Source organism: Lepus europaeus, chromosome 5 (assembly GCF_033115175.1).
Source record: "Lepus europaeus isolate LE1 chromosome 5, mLepTim1.pri, whole genome shotgun sequence".
In the NCBI taxonomy this organism is placed as follows: Eukaryota; Metazoa; Chordata; class Mammalia; order Lagomorpha; family Leporidae; genus Lepus; species Lepus europaeus.
The window spans coordinates 132,571,071-132,587,210 of NC_084831.1; the positions used below are offsets into that span (position 1 = coordinate 132,571,071).

General features: G+C 53.1%; 1 protein-coding gene across 1 annotated transcript in view; it reads left to right on the plus strand.

Annotated features, from left to right (window-relative positions):
* The first annotated feature begins 11,320 nt into the window (after nt 1–11,320).
* STYXL2 (serine/threonine/tyrosine interacting like 2) overlaps nt 11,321–16,140 on the plus strand; it is a 29,898-nt gene continuing 25,078 nt past the window's right edge. Inside the window, exons 1-2 of the mRNA XM_062193765.1 lie at nt 11,321–11,403; nt 11,960–12,085. Coding sequence (XP_062049749.1) covers nt 11,976–12,085 — 110 coding nt within the window. The 5' untranslated portion in view covers nt 11,321–11,403; nt 11,960–11,975. The remainder of the gene's footprint in view (nt 11,404–11,959; nt 12,086–16,140) is intronic.

The window sequence follows — 16,140 nt, forward strand, 5'->3', positions numbered from 1 at the left end:
GTGAACCAAAGGTCCCTGGGTAGCAGAGGGGGGGCCCTCAGGAAGGAAGCAGGCACCAAGTGTGACAGCTGGTGCCATGGGCAGAGGCAGGCAAGAAACGCAGTCTGAGCACCGTCTGTGGGTGGTCTGGGGGATGCTAAACTTCACTTCCAAACCCAATCCGTCCTCCATCCGCTGCCTGGGTAGTGAATCCACGTCAGTGACCACACAGTCAGTGAGGGCACAAAGCTCCCGCAGAACGCAGGTTGTGAATCTCCCCTATTGCCTCCCCAGCCAGTCCCTGTTAGCCGTCACACCCTGGGAAGAGCCCAAGACAGATGACTGTTGAGAGGACCTGGTGAGCTTAGGAAAGTGGAGCCTGGGGAGAAGCAGCAGCAGTTTGAAGAAAGCAGGCACGTGCGAAAGGCAGGAGGAGACAGAGCGAGCCCACTGGCCTCCCGCCAGGTGTGCAAGGCCAGGTGCTCATTCACCAACAGCCAGCCAGCAAGTGTGCCCCTGGCATAGCGCCGGGCCTCGGGCAGACACCGGCGGGCAGAGACGGACACAGTTCCTGCTCCCACGGTGTTCAGTCCCCTGAGTGAGTCACAGGGTAATTAATAAGTCCTCCCAGGAGAGGTAAACAATCACGCTTCATAGGATTGCACAGTGAATGAAAGGCAGCAAGACAGAGGACTGGGGAAAGAGCAGAGGTTGTCCTGGAAAGGGTTTTTTTTTTTAAGATTTTATTTATTTACTTGAAAGAGTTACACAGAGAGAGAAGGAGAAGTAGAGAGAGAGAGAGGTCTTCCATCTGTTGGTTCACTCCCCAGATGACCGCAATGGCCAGAGCTGCACCGATCCAAAGCCAGGAGCCAGGAGTTTCTTCCAGGTCTCCCACATGGGTTCAGGGACCCAAGGACTTGGGCCATCTTTCACTGCTTTCCCAGGCCATAGCAGAGAGCTGGATCAGTAGAGGAGCAGCCGGGACTCGAACCGGCGCCCATATGGGATGCTGGCACTGCAGGCAGCGGCTTTACCCGCTATGCTACAGTGCCTGCCCCTGGAAAGATTTCTGAACTGCCATTGAAGATGAGCAGGAGGGAACTGCAGAGAAGGAGCCTGGTGGGATTGGGGTGAGGGCACTGGGCAGTGGCCAGGCTGGGAGAAGGTAGAGCATGTTCCAGAACCAAAACCAAGCCAGTTGGGGCGATGGTACCAAGCGGTGGCTTGGGGATGTGTGACACCCCAGGGGCATATCTTTAGCCTCCTGCTACCACTCCACACACACATGCAGGCCAAGTAAGATGAGCATACTGATCCCGCCAGGGCAGCTGAGGACAAGTCCCATGGTCTGCTCCCTTTCAGCCAGCTTGCATGCGGCTCCTCCCCACCAAAACCCTCCCAACAGAAGCAACTCTAGGAACCCAGCATGTGCGCTGGGTTCTAGCCGAATAGACCGTGAGCACGAGAGGCAGGGGAGGAGAGAAAAGTGAACAGAGCAAGGCATAGGTGGCCTGAATTTGTAAATCAGGAAGGAAGAGATTGAGGGTGGGAGGGCAATTTTAAAATATGGTGGGGGCTGGCGCTGTGGTGTAGCGAGTAAAGCCGCCACTTGCAGTGCCGGCATCCCATATGGGCGCCAATTCAAGTCCCGGCTGCTCCACTTCCAATCCAGCTCTCTGCTACGGCCTGGGAAAGCAGTAGAAGATGGCCCAAGGACCTGCACCTGCAGGGAGACCCGGAGGAAGATCCTGGCTCCTGGCTTTGGGTAGGCGCAGCTCCAGCTGTTGCAGCCATCTGGGGAGTGAACCAATGGATGGAAGACCTCTCTCTCTCTACCTCTGTCATTCTGTAACTCGCCTTTTAAACAAATAAACAAATCTTTTAAAAAATTGAAAAAATAAATTAAAAAATAAAATACAGTGCCTATACTCTGAGGCTCTTCTCATAGAGAGGCGGAGTTCAGGCCCCCTCCTTGGGTCGGGCTCTGTGACTGCTTGACCTGCAGAGTAGAGTGGAAGACAGTGTCCACCTCCTGCCTCCCTGGGCGTCTGCTCTTAAACTCCAGCCACCACGCTGGGAGAAAGCCTGGGCTTCCCTGGGGAGAGGCCACAGACAGAGGAACCAGCTCTCCAGCCACCAAATGCACCATCTTGCAATCCCAGCTCAGCCACCCGAGCTGACGCTGCATGGAGCAAGGACCAGTGGGTCCCTGCAGAACCCTAACCGAACTGCAGGTTTGAGAGCACAATAAATGATTATTATGGTCTTTAGTTACTGGATTTGGGGGGAGGGTGTTTTATCCCATGGCAATAGAAAATGTAGCAGATGTCTGCTGGGTTTCTCACTTTCCCTTCTAGATGGCTAAGGGTGCCACTTATCAAGACAGAGATCGCTGGGAAAGACCCCGCCTTGGGGTCATAGATCATATGTCCTGCTTTCAGTTTGTGAGTCTGGAGCGCTGGGAGATATCTAAGCAGAGAGTGCTGTGGGCTGTTGGACCTGTGGGACTCCAGCTCAGGGGAGCGTGCAGGTTGTGAGTCAGCGTGGAGGCAGTGGGCGGAGCTGCAGCTGGGAGAGGAGCCAGCCCTGTGCCTGAAGAGCTCTGACCACTCCACAGGGCGGAGGAGAGCCAGGCTGTAAAGGGGACAGGAAGGGTGAGGCCAGCCGTGGAGGAGAACCAGAAAAGGATGCATCACGGGAACCGGCAGAGCAGTCTCGGGAGGGAGGGAGGGACCAGCAAGGTCGGAGCACGTGCCGGGCCAGGTGACCCAGTGACCGGCTTCGCAGTAAGCAGCGTGAAGGGGTACCAAGGAGCCCCGGGAGGGCAGAGGACAGGTGAGGCACACACCTGTGCCCGTGAACCAGCCCTGCCCTAGAGCCTTCTTGCACTGGCCCCTGGACCTGTAGCATCATCACGTGGGTGCGTATTAGGAATGCAGCTCTCAGGCCTGCTACCTGGACTCTACCAAGTCAGCCTGCCCTTGAGCAAGCTCCCAGGCGACTTGTGTGCACACTCCAGTGGGAGAACACATGCACCTGTGCCTGCTGAGTTTTCATCAAACCAGAGGGAAGACAGTAACTCTCAAAGAAACTGAGCTGGGAGCCTCGTGCAGGGTCCAGAGGCGACTCTCCATGGAACCTCCTTCTCCCCAGGCTCCAGTCTCTAATTCACAACGCAGCCTACATGCACATAGGCATCAGGTGGGCGGCTCTTGAAAAATCAGAGATGCCCAGAGCCTGCCCCCTGTGGGCTGTGATTTAGCAGGTGAACGCCGGGCATTTACTTTTCCTGCACAGGGGATTCTGATGGGCAGCCAGGGGTGACAGCCACTGCTCTCAACTTTCAGCCCCTTCCACGTGTCCATTTCGCTCTGATCATTCAGGATATCCATTTGCCCTTGGGGGCTGGGCCCTTGCTGGCCACGGTAATCCTGATGCTATCTCAGAGAGACAGTGCATTTTGCCTCAGGCACACCAGCCCTTCCTGCCTGCGCTGGCTTTTCACCTGTGCTCAGGTACCAGCAGGTGGAGTCCAGGCCCCAGGGGAGAGCCAGGCTTTGGAGACTGGAGCGGCACAACCCAGGGGCACAGAACATTTGAGGGCAGGCCACCCCATCTCGTAGCTGCGTGTGCAAGGTGACATCACCCTGAATATCATGCTTTCAGGGTCAAGATTAACTGGGTAGAAGGCCACTCTCTTCTGTGACTCTCATCAGATGTGCACAGCTGAGACTGAGCCTTGCAAAGTGCACCCTGCAACGGCATGGAGCAGGATGACACGGGGCTCACACATGCTGCCCGGACAGGCCAGACCCTGGGGAACCTCCCGAACTTGTGTGACCAACAGGACTTGAGAAGGGATGGCACTTGAGAAGGGATGTGTCGGGGCCAGCGCTGTGGTGCAGCGTGGTAGAGCCCTGGCCTGCAGCACCAGCATCCCATATGGGCGCCGGTTAAGTCCCGGCTGCTTCACTTCCCATCCAGCTCTCTACTGTGGCCTGAGAAAGCAGTGGAAGATAGCCCAAGTGCACCCATGTGAGAGACCTGGAAGAAGCTCCTGGTTCCTGGCTGTGGATCAGCTCAGCTCTGGCCGTTGCAGTCATTTGGGGAGTGAACCAGTGGATGGAAGACCTCTCTCTCTCTGTCCCTACCTTTCTCTGTAACTCTGCTTTCAAATAAATAAAATAAATCTTAAAAAAAAAAAAGAAGGGATGCATCGTGCCTCTAACAAGACACCAGGGAAAGATTCCAGCACATCATAATCAGACTCCAAGAAGTCAGCGATTGGGAACGTGGCTCCCATCAAAACCCGTTACAAAGCAAGCATCTCTGAGCGTCCGGAAGCCTCTACGTGGGGAGAGAAAAGTACTTTCCCCATCTGGTGCTACATTTTGTGATAATGGATTCTGTTATTTCTCTGTGGCTCTGGGACGAGTGGTGTGTGTGTGTGAGAGAGAGAGAGAGAGAAAGAGCGAGATGAGGTCTTCAAAAGCCCCAGGGGCTCCAGGCAGTGCTGCTCAGTGGTCTCTGGAGCTCGCTGGCGGCTCCCCTCTGCGGCTGCAGCTTCCATCACGTTCCATCTTTCCCTGGGCTCTGATCACTGAAAAACTTCCCAGAGTGAAAGAGCCTTGGTTTTTGTGCAAAATTGGAGGATATTCTCTAAGCCCTTAGGAGTGTCTTGGCACGTGATAGCTTTGGTGGGGGGGGGGGGGATAATGCTGGACTCCTCCCCAGGGACCTCACCTCCCTTTTCCTGGCACACGTCAGCTAGATCAGAGCTCGCGGATGCTCGGCCGCCCGAGTCTGGTTAGAGCCGCACCACTCACACTTTCCCACGCTAACAGGAACGGCAGCGGTAACCGCTGGCGTTTACAGAGTGCTTCGTGTGTGCCTGGCACTGCTCTAAGATCTTGGTGTGTGCAGACCCAGCCGGCGTCGTGACAACCCTACGGAAAGGACAGCGGGCATTTTGCACACTGTAAGTGGCCCTCTCCATTTCCCAGACTAGAAAGCTGGGGTTTTGCAAGATGAAGTGATTTGCCCACACGGCAGTCAGCCGAGGGTGGACCAGGGCTGGGGACAGCCTCCTGGAGTACCTGTGGTGGCACTGACGCGTCAAGGCAGGAGGAGGGCGGCAGCGTCTCCCGGGCAGGCAGGTGCCTAGGCGGTGTGTCATTGGCTCTGCTTCAAGGTGTCAGCACGTGGCCATCCTGTTCTTCAGTTCCCTAGCGTACTGACTTAGGACACCTCCCTGCGACCTTCTGTGATAGCTCTGCCTCCCCAGACTCTGAGCAGTCCTGGGCACAGTCTCCCCAGCCTGGTGTTTCTCTGCCTGTTCATCAGAAAAGAGTGTCATTTGGCACGACCAGATGCAGACAGGAAGATGGGAAAGGCCAGTAGGTCCTGTAGAAGCCAATTCAACTTCCACCTCCTCCAGGAAGCTTTCCAGGAACTCCCATCTGGACTTCCTTTGTCTACAAAGGCGTAGGTTTGTGTGCCGAGGTTCCAATGAGGCAGTGTGGGAGGCAGTATCGTGGGTTTGATTTGTGACAGCCTTCCTTGCTCCTCTGTGGGTAGCAATGGCTATTTCACCACCAAGTGTTTCCCAGGTACAAGCTCTGATTTCCGGGCCTCTCTGGCCCTTTCCCCCACAAGTATGCCGACAATGAAGGCGCTGGGAGCCTGACTCTGGCCTGGGCAGGCCGGGCAGGACAGGAAGGCAGCAGGAGCAGCAGGCACACTTTATCGCTGGCCTGAAAACATGCCCAGGACTGGTTCTGCTGGCCGGGGTCACCCAGGGGTCAGGCCTCCTTACGGGAGGGGCCGGAACGGCCGCTCTGGGCGACTCAGAGTTAAGACCACTTTTCTGCCCGAGCTGGGTCAGCTTTTTGTGGCAGGGTTTGTTTCCTACGGCAAAATTGCCGCTTTTTATGCATGACTGGGCTCCAGCCAGACTCCGCCGGATGCAAGGAAGTGTATCGGCAGCGCCCGTGGAGGGAAAGTTGCTAGCCCAGCCCGGGGAGGAAGCTCACTGTGCTCCACCATCCTCTCTGGGGGCTTGAAGTCTCCTGCCGGTCTGGGCTCACTCACGACTGCGGCCACTCCAGGGTTCCCTTCTGCTGTGGCGCCCTCTCAGTAGGGAGCTGCTCGGATGCAGGCCAATGAGCTGATGAGGGGGAGACTCTGACCTCCGCCACACGGACCTCCTGCCAGCAAGTGAGCTGGCCGGAGCTCACTGACCATTCCCGGCTCTGTCTCCAACCCGTCCCCAGCACCCAGCTGCCCCCCACTCCAGGACCCTAAGGCCATATTTGTGAGTACTTTTTTTTTTTTTTCATCTTTTTGGAAAGCAGGGGAGGGAGGGAGAACGAGAGAGAGAAAGAGAGATCTTCCATCTACTAGCTCACCCCCCTCCCCAAAGCCCACATTACCTGGGGCAAAGCCAGAAGCTAAGAACTCAACCCTGGTCTCCCACATGGGTAGCAGAGACCCAATTACTTGAGCCATCGCCCGCAGCCTCCCAGCGTGGGCATTAGGAGGAAGCTGGAATCAGATGTGGAGCCGAGACGCTGACCCAGCAGGCACTCCCCGACACGGAATATGGGTGCACCAAGTGGTGTCTTACCTGCCACCCAAATGCCTGCCCCAAAGCTGGATTCTGAGACACGGGGCAGGAGAGGGAGCCTGGGGCCCGGGAGGACCTCGCTGGGCTATCGGCCAGGCAGGCCTGGGCTTCCCTGGCTGAACTACAAGATGAGCCCCAGACCAGAGTCCCCTGTGGGGCTCCTGAGTTGCCTGGTTTAGCTCTTCACATCCTCATTCCCGCTGGACCCCGGCAGCCCACGGCAGGTTCTGGGTGGTGAGCTGTTGGCCCAGACACCCGGAACTAAAAGCACTCCCAGGTTTTCCCAAACCGCACCCCCCGCACACACCCTGCAGCTTCCTGCTCTTCATTCTGCTCTCTTCCTGTGGCCAGGAACCCTAAGCCAAGGCTTCATCCTGCCGCAGGGGCTCGTGGGTCCCACACCGCTGCCTCGCTGTTTGGAGCCTGACTTGGCTTTGTCCGGTCGTCTAATTTCTCTCGGAAGGGTTTCCCCTGGTCCAGAGCTTCCAGAACTGCTGAGGTGCCCGGTCTTTGGAAAAGGCCTTTCTGGCGTTGTTTTTGGAAGAGTTTGCATCTTGGCTAAGTTGCCGTCTTTCTCTGCCTCAGTTTCCCTGTGTGTGATGCGGATATGATTGCTGTCCCCGTGTCTTTCTCTGGTGTTAAGGCAGTGGTTAAAACCCTAGACAGTGAAGGTATCTAGAACCACATCCCGGATTTCCCGGGACTATCTTGATGTCAGACACTTGGTGCCCGTCTTGGGCCTCACCCTACATAATCCTGAGAGTATTTCAGATTCTTTATTCCAGCCATGAGCTGAGGTTTTATGGACTGATATGCAAATAAAAGCCACTCTGGTTCTGGGCACTGGCCTGGAAGGTGCAATGCTGCCCAGCAGGAGCACAACCGTGTCCCGGCGGCCCCTCCTGGGGACACTCCGGGAGCCTCTCCCCCGCCCTGAACCCCGTGTTTTGCCCCGCCCTGGGCCCTGGACAGGGAAGGGGGCCACTCACCTGCACAGAGCACCCACGGCACAGGCCACATCTTCCCCCACCACGGTCTTGCTCCCTATGTGTCCCCGATGCAGCCGGGCACTAGCAGGTGCCACACTGGTCTGGGCTGACAGGTCACAGCTACAACTGCCCCTGGCCAGACCCAACCTGAGCTCCCTGCAATTCTCTTCCTGCCTTCCTCTGTCCACAGGCCCCACCCCTTGGGCAGACTGGCAGGTGAACTCACCTGTGGCGCTGGGCTGGTGCCCCACCTCCTCCAGCAAGGATCCCAAGAGGAGTCTGCGCCAGCTTCCCCGAGAGCCTGTCTCCTCCTCTGTCTTCCCCTGTCGAGTAGGTGGACAAAGTCCTGGGCTTAGCCCTAAGGTGTGGGCCTCTCTGTAACCGACAGGAATTGGTGCTTTGTAATAAAAAGGGAAACTATCTGAGAGGCAGGGTTGCAGGGCAATAAAAGGAGGGCGGAGCCCGCGTTTGCAGAAGCACTTCGCACTGTGATCTGTTCCTTTGCTTCTCTCCTCTCCCCCAGTGCCCTGCCCACAGCACACTGGAGACACGGTCCTGGAGAGCACAGGCAGACCCCATCCTCAGAGTTCATAACCAAGGGAAAGTGGTCAGCACACGAGGAAACGAAGCTCGTCTTGGAGGCCATGACCACGTTGTCTCGCACTTCGTGGACTGTTCCTATTCCAAACCCAAAACAGGTAAAGCTGTTGTCTGCAGCACCGGCGTCCCTTATGGGCACCGGATCGAGTCCTGGTTGCTCCGCTTCTGATCCAGCTCCCTGCTAATGCACCTGGGAAAGCAGTAGAAGATGGCCCAAGTGTTTGGATCCCTGCACTCATGTGAGAGACCTGGAAGAAGCTTTGGCTCCTGGCTTTGGCCTGGCCCAGCCCCAGTTGTTGAATATATTTGGGGAGTGAACCAGCAGAAAGATGATCTTTCGGGAACACCACAAGTCTCCATGAGCAGCCCTGGTATCAGTTCTCCCATTTATATTCTATAGTTTGGTGGAATGTACACAAGTGATAGTGTGCGTATATGTTGTTCTACAATGAGGTTTTGGTTCATTTTTATTTTTAATTTAGCAAAATGCCACAGAGGTTTCTGTATCAATATATATAGTACTATCACCTTCTGTTTTTCTGAGTCCAAGTAAGTTATTTGCCCATATTTCTTCTAAGTTGTTAACCCGCTTCTGGATGTGATAAGTATTGCAATCACTTTTCCCAACATTTATGTGTGTGTGTGTGTGTTGTGTGTTCAGAATTTTCTCAATCAATTATTTTATCAATCCCCTGTGCTACTAGGTATAGTTGGCATACAAAGGTCATTATATTCTATTTTATTACATTTTACTCAGTCACCTTTCTTAAAATCTCCGGTTGTGTGTAATAATTTCTCAACATTTTTAAAAACCATTGTCAAGTTGATCTTCCTAACAAACAGCCCTGATGTATTTTCAGGTCCTATCACCAATTCTGTAGAATCTGAGAATTGAAATCAAACTCCTTACATTGGCCTTTAAGATGTTCTAGCCCTTGTTTTCCAAACCAGACTGTCTTGCACACCTATTTTCTAGAATGTGTGGTTTATGCCCTGACCAGAACTCATCCTTTCCGCCCTAGAACTTTGTCCGTGCAGTCTCCTCTCTAAGTCCTTTCCCTTCTCTATCAGTTGTTATAATCCGACTTGGTTTTTTTTAAAGATTCATTTATTTACTTGAAAGTCAGAGTTACACAGAGAGAGAAAAAGAGGCAGAGAGCAAGAGGTCTTCCATCCGCTGGTTCACTCCCCAGTTGGCTGCAACAGCTGGAGCTGCGCCAATCTGAAGTCAGGAGCCAGAAGCTTCTTCCGGGTCTCCCATGCCAGTTCAGGGGCCCAAGGACTTGGGCCATCTTCTACTGCTTTCCCTGGCCATAGTAGAGAGCTGGATGGGAAGTGGCTTTACCAGCTACGCCACAGCGCCGGCCCCCTGACTTGTTCTTAAAAGCCGGCTTACTTGAAAGTTCATGGGAAAATGGAAGTAAAAACATACATTTACTTTGTTGGAAAAATATTTGAAATTCCAATGGCCGCTGTGGCCGGCGCATCGTGCTGATCCGAAGCCAGGAGCCAGGTGCTTCTCCTGGTCTCCCATGCGGGTGCAGGGCCCAAGCACTTGGGCCATCCTCCACTGCCTTCCCGGGCCACAGCAGAGAGCTGGCCTGGAAGAGGGGTAACCGGGATAGAATCTGGCGCCCCAACTGGGACTAGAACCCAGTGTGCCGGCGCCGCAAGGCAGAGGATTAGCCTGTTAAGCCACGGCGCCGGCCATCATAATTTCTTCATAATATGTATTTTCCATGCAGAGGAGCCAGCACTGTGGCACAGTGACTTAAGCCACCACTTGTAACACCTGCATGTCTTGTTAGAGCACCAGTTCAAGTCCCGGCTGCTCCGCTTCCAATCCAGCTTCCTGCTAATGTGCCTGTGAAGACAGCAGATGATAGCCCAAGTACTTGGGGCCCTGCATCCCGTGTGACCAGGATGGAGTTCTTGGCTCCTGACTTTGGTCTGCCCCGAAATGGCTGTTGTGGCCATTTGGGAAGTTAACCAGTAGATGGAAGATCTTTCTGGCACTCTCTCTCTCTCTCCCCCAATTCCTCTCCTTTCCGTCCTCCATCTCTGTCTCTGTCTTTCCCTCTCTCCCTGTTGCTCTGCCTTTCCAATAAATTCATTTTTAAAATCTTTGAAAACAAAAGACCCCTCATATATCCCCTCTTCTTGCCTTTTATGATTTGTGTGGCCACAAGGGCTCGCTCTCTCTTTTGAACTCGCACAGCACTTGTATCTCTTTTAGGACCCCAACTCTGTTCTCTCTTATGCTTGAGTTATTTTTGGTTTGTGTCTCATTCCTCTTAATAAACTGTGATCTCATTCATTCATTTGGCCCATTTCTAATGATACTATGCACTGGGCATTGTTCCACCTAACTAGGAAGAAAGGCAATTTTAAGCTATGTGTGTTACTAACCTTGGTCAAAGTACAGTGCCTGAGGCATTATGGAGAATCAGTCAGTACTGGTAAGCGTGCAGGCAAATGGGTGAATGAATGAACAGATAAAGGGATAATTATAGAATGTGTAGGATGACCGGGGTGAATTGTTGGGTTATTTGGCTCTGCTTTGACCACAGTGATACAACAGAGCTCATTTGAAGCTTACGAAGCTTGGAGGCTTTCTCCATCACCCGGGTTGCCACTTAACCATCAGCACAGGGTGTGAATGTGGGTGTGGAGCGTGGCAAAGGAGCACAGCTGCCCAGGTCCCTGTCCAGAGACATCTCTGCTAAAAGAAATGGCATTCTGGTCACCAGCAAAAGCTACGCCTCCGTCACATCGTGGCACTCTCTCTGGTGACAAGGGCCGAGGTCAGTTGGTTCATTCCTCCAGATCCTTGGATTTAGTCTGTCTTCTGGAAGGGCTGGACCGGGCAGCCGCAGGTGGGAGGGGCTGGAGGGAACTCAGAGAAAACCTTGGCTTTGTCCACTGCCTACACAAACATCCAGGCTGAATGTCAGCGTGGGGAGAACCAGCCAGGAGGCAAAGAGTTAAGTGAAGCGGCTCTCTCTGGGTCCTGAGCCTGCATTCCTTCCTCCCGGAGATCTGCCAGCCAGTGGGGCCAGAGGCTAAATTTAGAGGGTGGCTAAGGTTTCTTGTTAACAGCTGTCCTGCCCCTCAGAGGAGCAGCCTTGGGGAGAGGTTGGTCTCTCCCACAGTCACTTCCTCTGGGTCGCTCAGCCCCTGGTGTGGACGGACAGACGGCAGGCAGTGGTGAGTGTTCTTCTCCCCTCATTTCTGGCCTGGCGAGCTGGGACCCCCAAGCTAAGGGCCAGCAGTTCGGTCCTGAGTGTCAGGGCCCAGACATGAGGTCTGGGACTCATGCTGGGAGACTTTAACAGGCTGTGGGGCGGCCCCTGAGCCCAAGGCCATGACTCCGGGGGCCTTGGTTAGATTCTCTGCTGGGCCAGCTGTACCACCCTTGGTAGAGGCAAAAGGAGTGTGTGTGTGTGTGTGTGTGTGTGTGTGACATACAACCTATGAGTGCACCAGCTTCTTTGTAGGATCTGTGGAGTGAGCCAGGGTGTCCCTTCTTAAATAATGTGACTCCAAGGCGGGCTGGTAACACAGCCACAGCCTGCTTCTTGTCCTCCTGGCTATAGGAGCTAGGCGGGGTCTCTTCCCCTTGGGCCTTTTACCCACCAGCGTATCAGCATGTGGTGACCTTCACCAAGATGACATCACCAACACCCCCACCACGCGCGCGCACACACACACAATCCCCAGAAACTGATCTCTCCTAATGGCCTTTCTTCTGCCCCCCTCACAGAGGCTGACAGGCTGTCATGGCGACCCAGGGGGACCCAGAGGACGAGCAGGTAGTCCCAAGCGAGGAGGATGAAGCGGACGTGAGGACGGTGCAGGCCCGGTACCTTCGGAGCCCCTCCCCCAGCCAGTAAGTGTGCGGTGCTGAGCCCCTACCGCCACCACGGCGGCCATGGCCCAGGCGGGGCTAAAGAGTGTGAGGCGGGGTGGGCCCAGGCTGCCCCGGCCACCCCCTGAGCCCACTCAGGCCACAAACAGTGCTGAGACCACACGTGCATCAGGCGTTCCGGGGAAGGCAAGCGCACAGATTGATTGCAAGCACCAGATATTGGCGTGATAGGGTCCAGGGCGTGGCGAGCCAGCCGAGGGAACAGCTCCTCTAGGAATGGGCAGAGGACGGTTGTCAGAGGAGACAGAGCTGCACCAGAACCTCCAAAGACGACTGGGAGCTTGCAGGTCTACCTGCGGGGCGGTGCTTGGGTCAGGAGGACGGAGACCGAATAGGGGGATGGTGGCCGTAGGCTCTAAGAGGGTGTCGAGGGGCGGGCGCGATGCATCTTCCTGCAAGGCCTTCTTGGTTTCCTGGCAACTGATGGAACACTTTCTTTGACATGGAAACCACGGAGGATACATTATGATGAAGAAGGACAAATCTGCATGAATTTTAACGGAAAATCGAGAGTCGTAAACATATGTCATGCTTAACTGCCCGCTGAAACAACGGGGCGTGTGCCTGTCCATTTTCTTCGGCCAGCAACGATAGCAGAGCCCTGACTTCTAGTAGCTCTGTCACCAAGTTTATATGAAGGCTCACTTAAATAACGGAGCCCGCGTCTCCTTGTCTATGGGAAGGGAAGGGAAGGCGCAGCTAAACTAGCTGAAGGCGACTGTACCTCTCCGTGCCTGTGATTGGATTGACTGCCTTTTCCTTGTGCTCCTGGGGTCTTGCCGGCTCCCAAATCAGAGTTCAGAACACCCTTCCACTGCAGTAAGACAAGAGCAAGACAGCTGGGTCTGCACGCACAGGCCAGAGCACTTTGCCCAAATGGAACTCAGGAGATTTCTCCTTTAAAATCCCCCAGTGTGTTCCCACTTAGCAACACAGTCAGGACTGAGAGATTTATGATACACCCTGCCCTTGGTGTGCACCCCTGGGTGAAGCGGAGTAGCTTAGCGTGTGGTCAGCAGAGGCGACAGCTTCGAGAAGGACTGAGGTGGGTCTTTCTTGCTCAGTAAGTTCCACAGGCACCTGAGTGGCGACTCGGAAGTTGAGGCTCCTTCTGTCTTCTGTAGCGTGGCTTTTAATGGCACTGGGCTTGTCAGCATCCAGACAAAACAGGGAAGAGCGTGAAGAGCCTTCTAGGAAGTTTGTATGGACCAAATCTGCAAGTGGCCACGTCATCGCCCCTCACATCCCATTGGCTAGAACTTAGTGAGGCCACGCTTTCTTGCAAGAGGGGATAGGAAGTAGGGGCCATGGGCCCAGGAGAAAGAACAGTGAGTCCATCAACAGGCACCAGTCCCAGCCACTCAGCCTGTGTTGCCTTAGCTCCCACTCGTAGGACACACTTGCTGCCTCCCAAGGGAGACAACTTCAGATCCCATTTACCATCTGTTGCATATATGGTTCCAAAGCCTAGGTTCTCCGGTGGGTACGCACGTTCTCCCTTGGGTCGGAAGGCAGCACTAGGTGGTCCGGCCAGGAACACTGCAGGAAAAGCTCCTATGTTATAAAAAGAGGGCTGGGAGATTCAGCAGTCATATAATGAGCAAACTTGTCTGCCCCAGATGTGGGGGACCCCCGGAATTAACCTTGACTCCCCTCTCCCGGAGGAACTCCTTTACCTGCCATTCTCTTGGCCTCCGGCTCCAGCCTCAGGGTCTTCTTTCATGTCCATTATGCCCCATGGCTGCTTCTTAGGTGAGGCTGGACAGGATCTCTCCAGTGATGATAGTAGACTTTCTTTCCAAGGACTCTTGCTCACGGAAGTTTGGGGGCTTAGGGGCTGTTTTGAGGCTTATTCTGCCCCAAACCTCACTATTTGTAATTTTTAAAGTTTTATTTTTTATTTATTTGAAAGGCAGAGTTACAGAGAGAGAGGGAGAGAGAGAGATATTCTATCCACTGGCTCACCCCCAAATGCCCGCAACAGCTAGGGCTGGGCTGGACTGAAGCCAGGAGCCAGGATCTTTTTCCAGCTCTCCCACGTGGATGCAGGGGTCCAAGCACTTGGGCCATCTTCTACTGCTTTCCCAGGCACATCAGCAGGGAGCTGGATTGGAAGTGGAGCAGCTGGGTCTCAAACTGTAGCCCATATGAGATGCTGGCACTGCAGGTGGAAATTTAACCTGTTATACCATAATGCTGCCCACTCCTTTAAAAAAAAAAGATTTATCTTTTATCTCAGAAGCTTTTTAGAGCACACTGTTTCCTTGAAAGTATGATCCCTTCAAAAACACAATAGGGTTCTGATTATGCAGGCCAGATAATTTCATGTATTAGTAAACACGCTTGGAGTATTTCTTCACTCCCTTGTCTAAGTTTCATGACAGTTATCTTGGAAGGTTGACTGAAGCTGTAACGTTGGGTGGGAAGTCCAATAATATCGGCAAGAGGCTGGATCAGAAGTGGGGCAGGTGTGCCATGAACTGGCACTCTGATACGGAATGCCAGCATTGCAAATGGCAGCACAAACCACGGCACCACAATACCAGCCCCTCTGGCGTAATTCTTAGAAGGTTTCGCAACAGAATGTTTAACAAATTACGAGAGGAAGATGCAATCATAAAATATAATCCATCCAAAAAGGAGAAAGAAAAAAAAGGTATAATGTCTGAGAAGAAAACAGTAGAATGATAGATTTAAACCCAATATAAATAAGTGGTTACATTAAATGTAAATAGACAAAATTCTCCAGTTAAAGACAAAATGGTCAGATTTAATTGTTTTAAAAGCCTGCATACTGTTTACAAGAGACACGCCTTAAAAATAAGGATAAACAAAGGTTAACAAAGAATAGAAAACTTGTGCTGCCCTGTTCCAGTGACCCTGGCTCATAACTTTAGCACTTCATGGCATGACGCCACCGTTTGATTAGGTGGGGATATGTTGTCTTTGTTCCAAGGCAACTGGTCAGCCTCGAAGGTTGGGACTGACTTTAAGGCTAAGGTTTCTTTTTCTTTCTTTCTTTCTTTTTTTTTTTTTTTTAGATTATTTATTTGAAGGTTAGAATTACAGAGAGAGAGAAGGAGAGACAGAGATAGAGAATGAGATCTTCCATCTGCTGGTTCACTTTCCAAATAGCTGCAACTGCCAGGGCTGGGTCAGGCTAAAGCCAGGAGCCAGGAGCTTTATCCGGGTCTCCCATGCGGATACAGGGGCCCAAACACTTGGCATATCTTCCACTGGTTTCCCAGACACATTAGCAAGGAGCTGGACTGGAAGTGGAACAGCTGAGACTCGAACCCACGCCCATATGGGAGGAAGCTTAACCGGCTGCACCACAGCTCCGGCCCCAGCGGAGGGTTTCTCAATAGCTGGTGGCCCGTGTCCCAGAGGCATCTGCACATTGTCGGCAATTCCTGCCGTACTCACCTGAGTTGTTGCCTAGACATTAGGCTATACCAGTATCAGACACAGTCAATGTTAAGGAAAGCATGGCTAGATACAAGAGGAACATTCATGATGATCAAAGGTTCAGTCCACCAGGAAGACATAATTTTAAATTTCTATGATGTAATAGTATAGCATCAAAACACATAAAGGAAAAAATGGACAGAGTGGAAGAAAGAATTAAAACCCATAATCTTAGTCATATATATATATGTATACATATGTATTAGTTTTATTTATTTGAAAGGCAGAGTTAGCAAGAGAGAGAGAGAGAGAATCTTCTGTCCACTGGGTCTCTCCCCAAATGGCCACAGGGCCAGGGATGACCCAGGCTGAGGCCAAGAGCAAAGGGCTTTATCCAGGTCTCTTATGTGGGCAGAGGGGCCCAAGAACTTGAACCAGCTTCTGCTGATTTCCCAAGCACATTAACAGGGAGTTGGATTAGAAGTGGAACAGCTGGGATGCAAACTAGTACCCATATGGGATGTCAGCCTTGTAGGCAGTGGCTTAACTTACTATGCCACAATGCTGGCTCCAAATGTATTAAAAAAAAAAAAAAACTTAGCAATTGA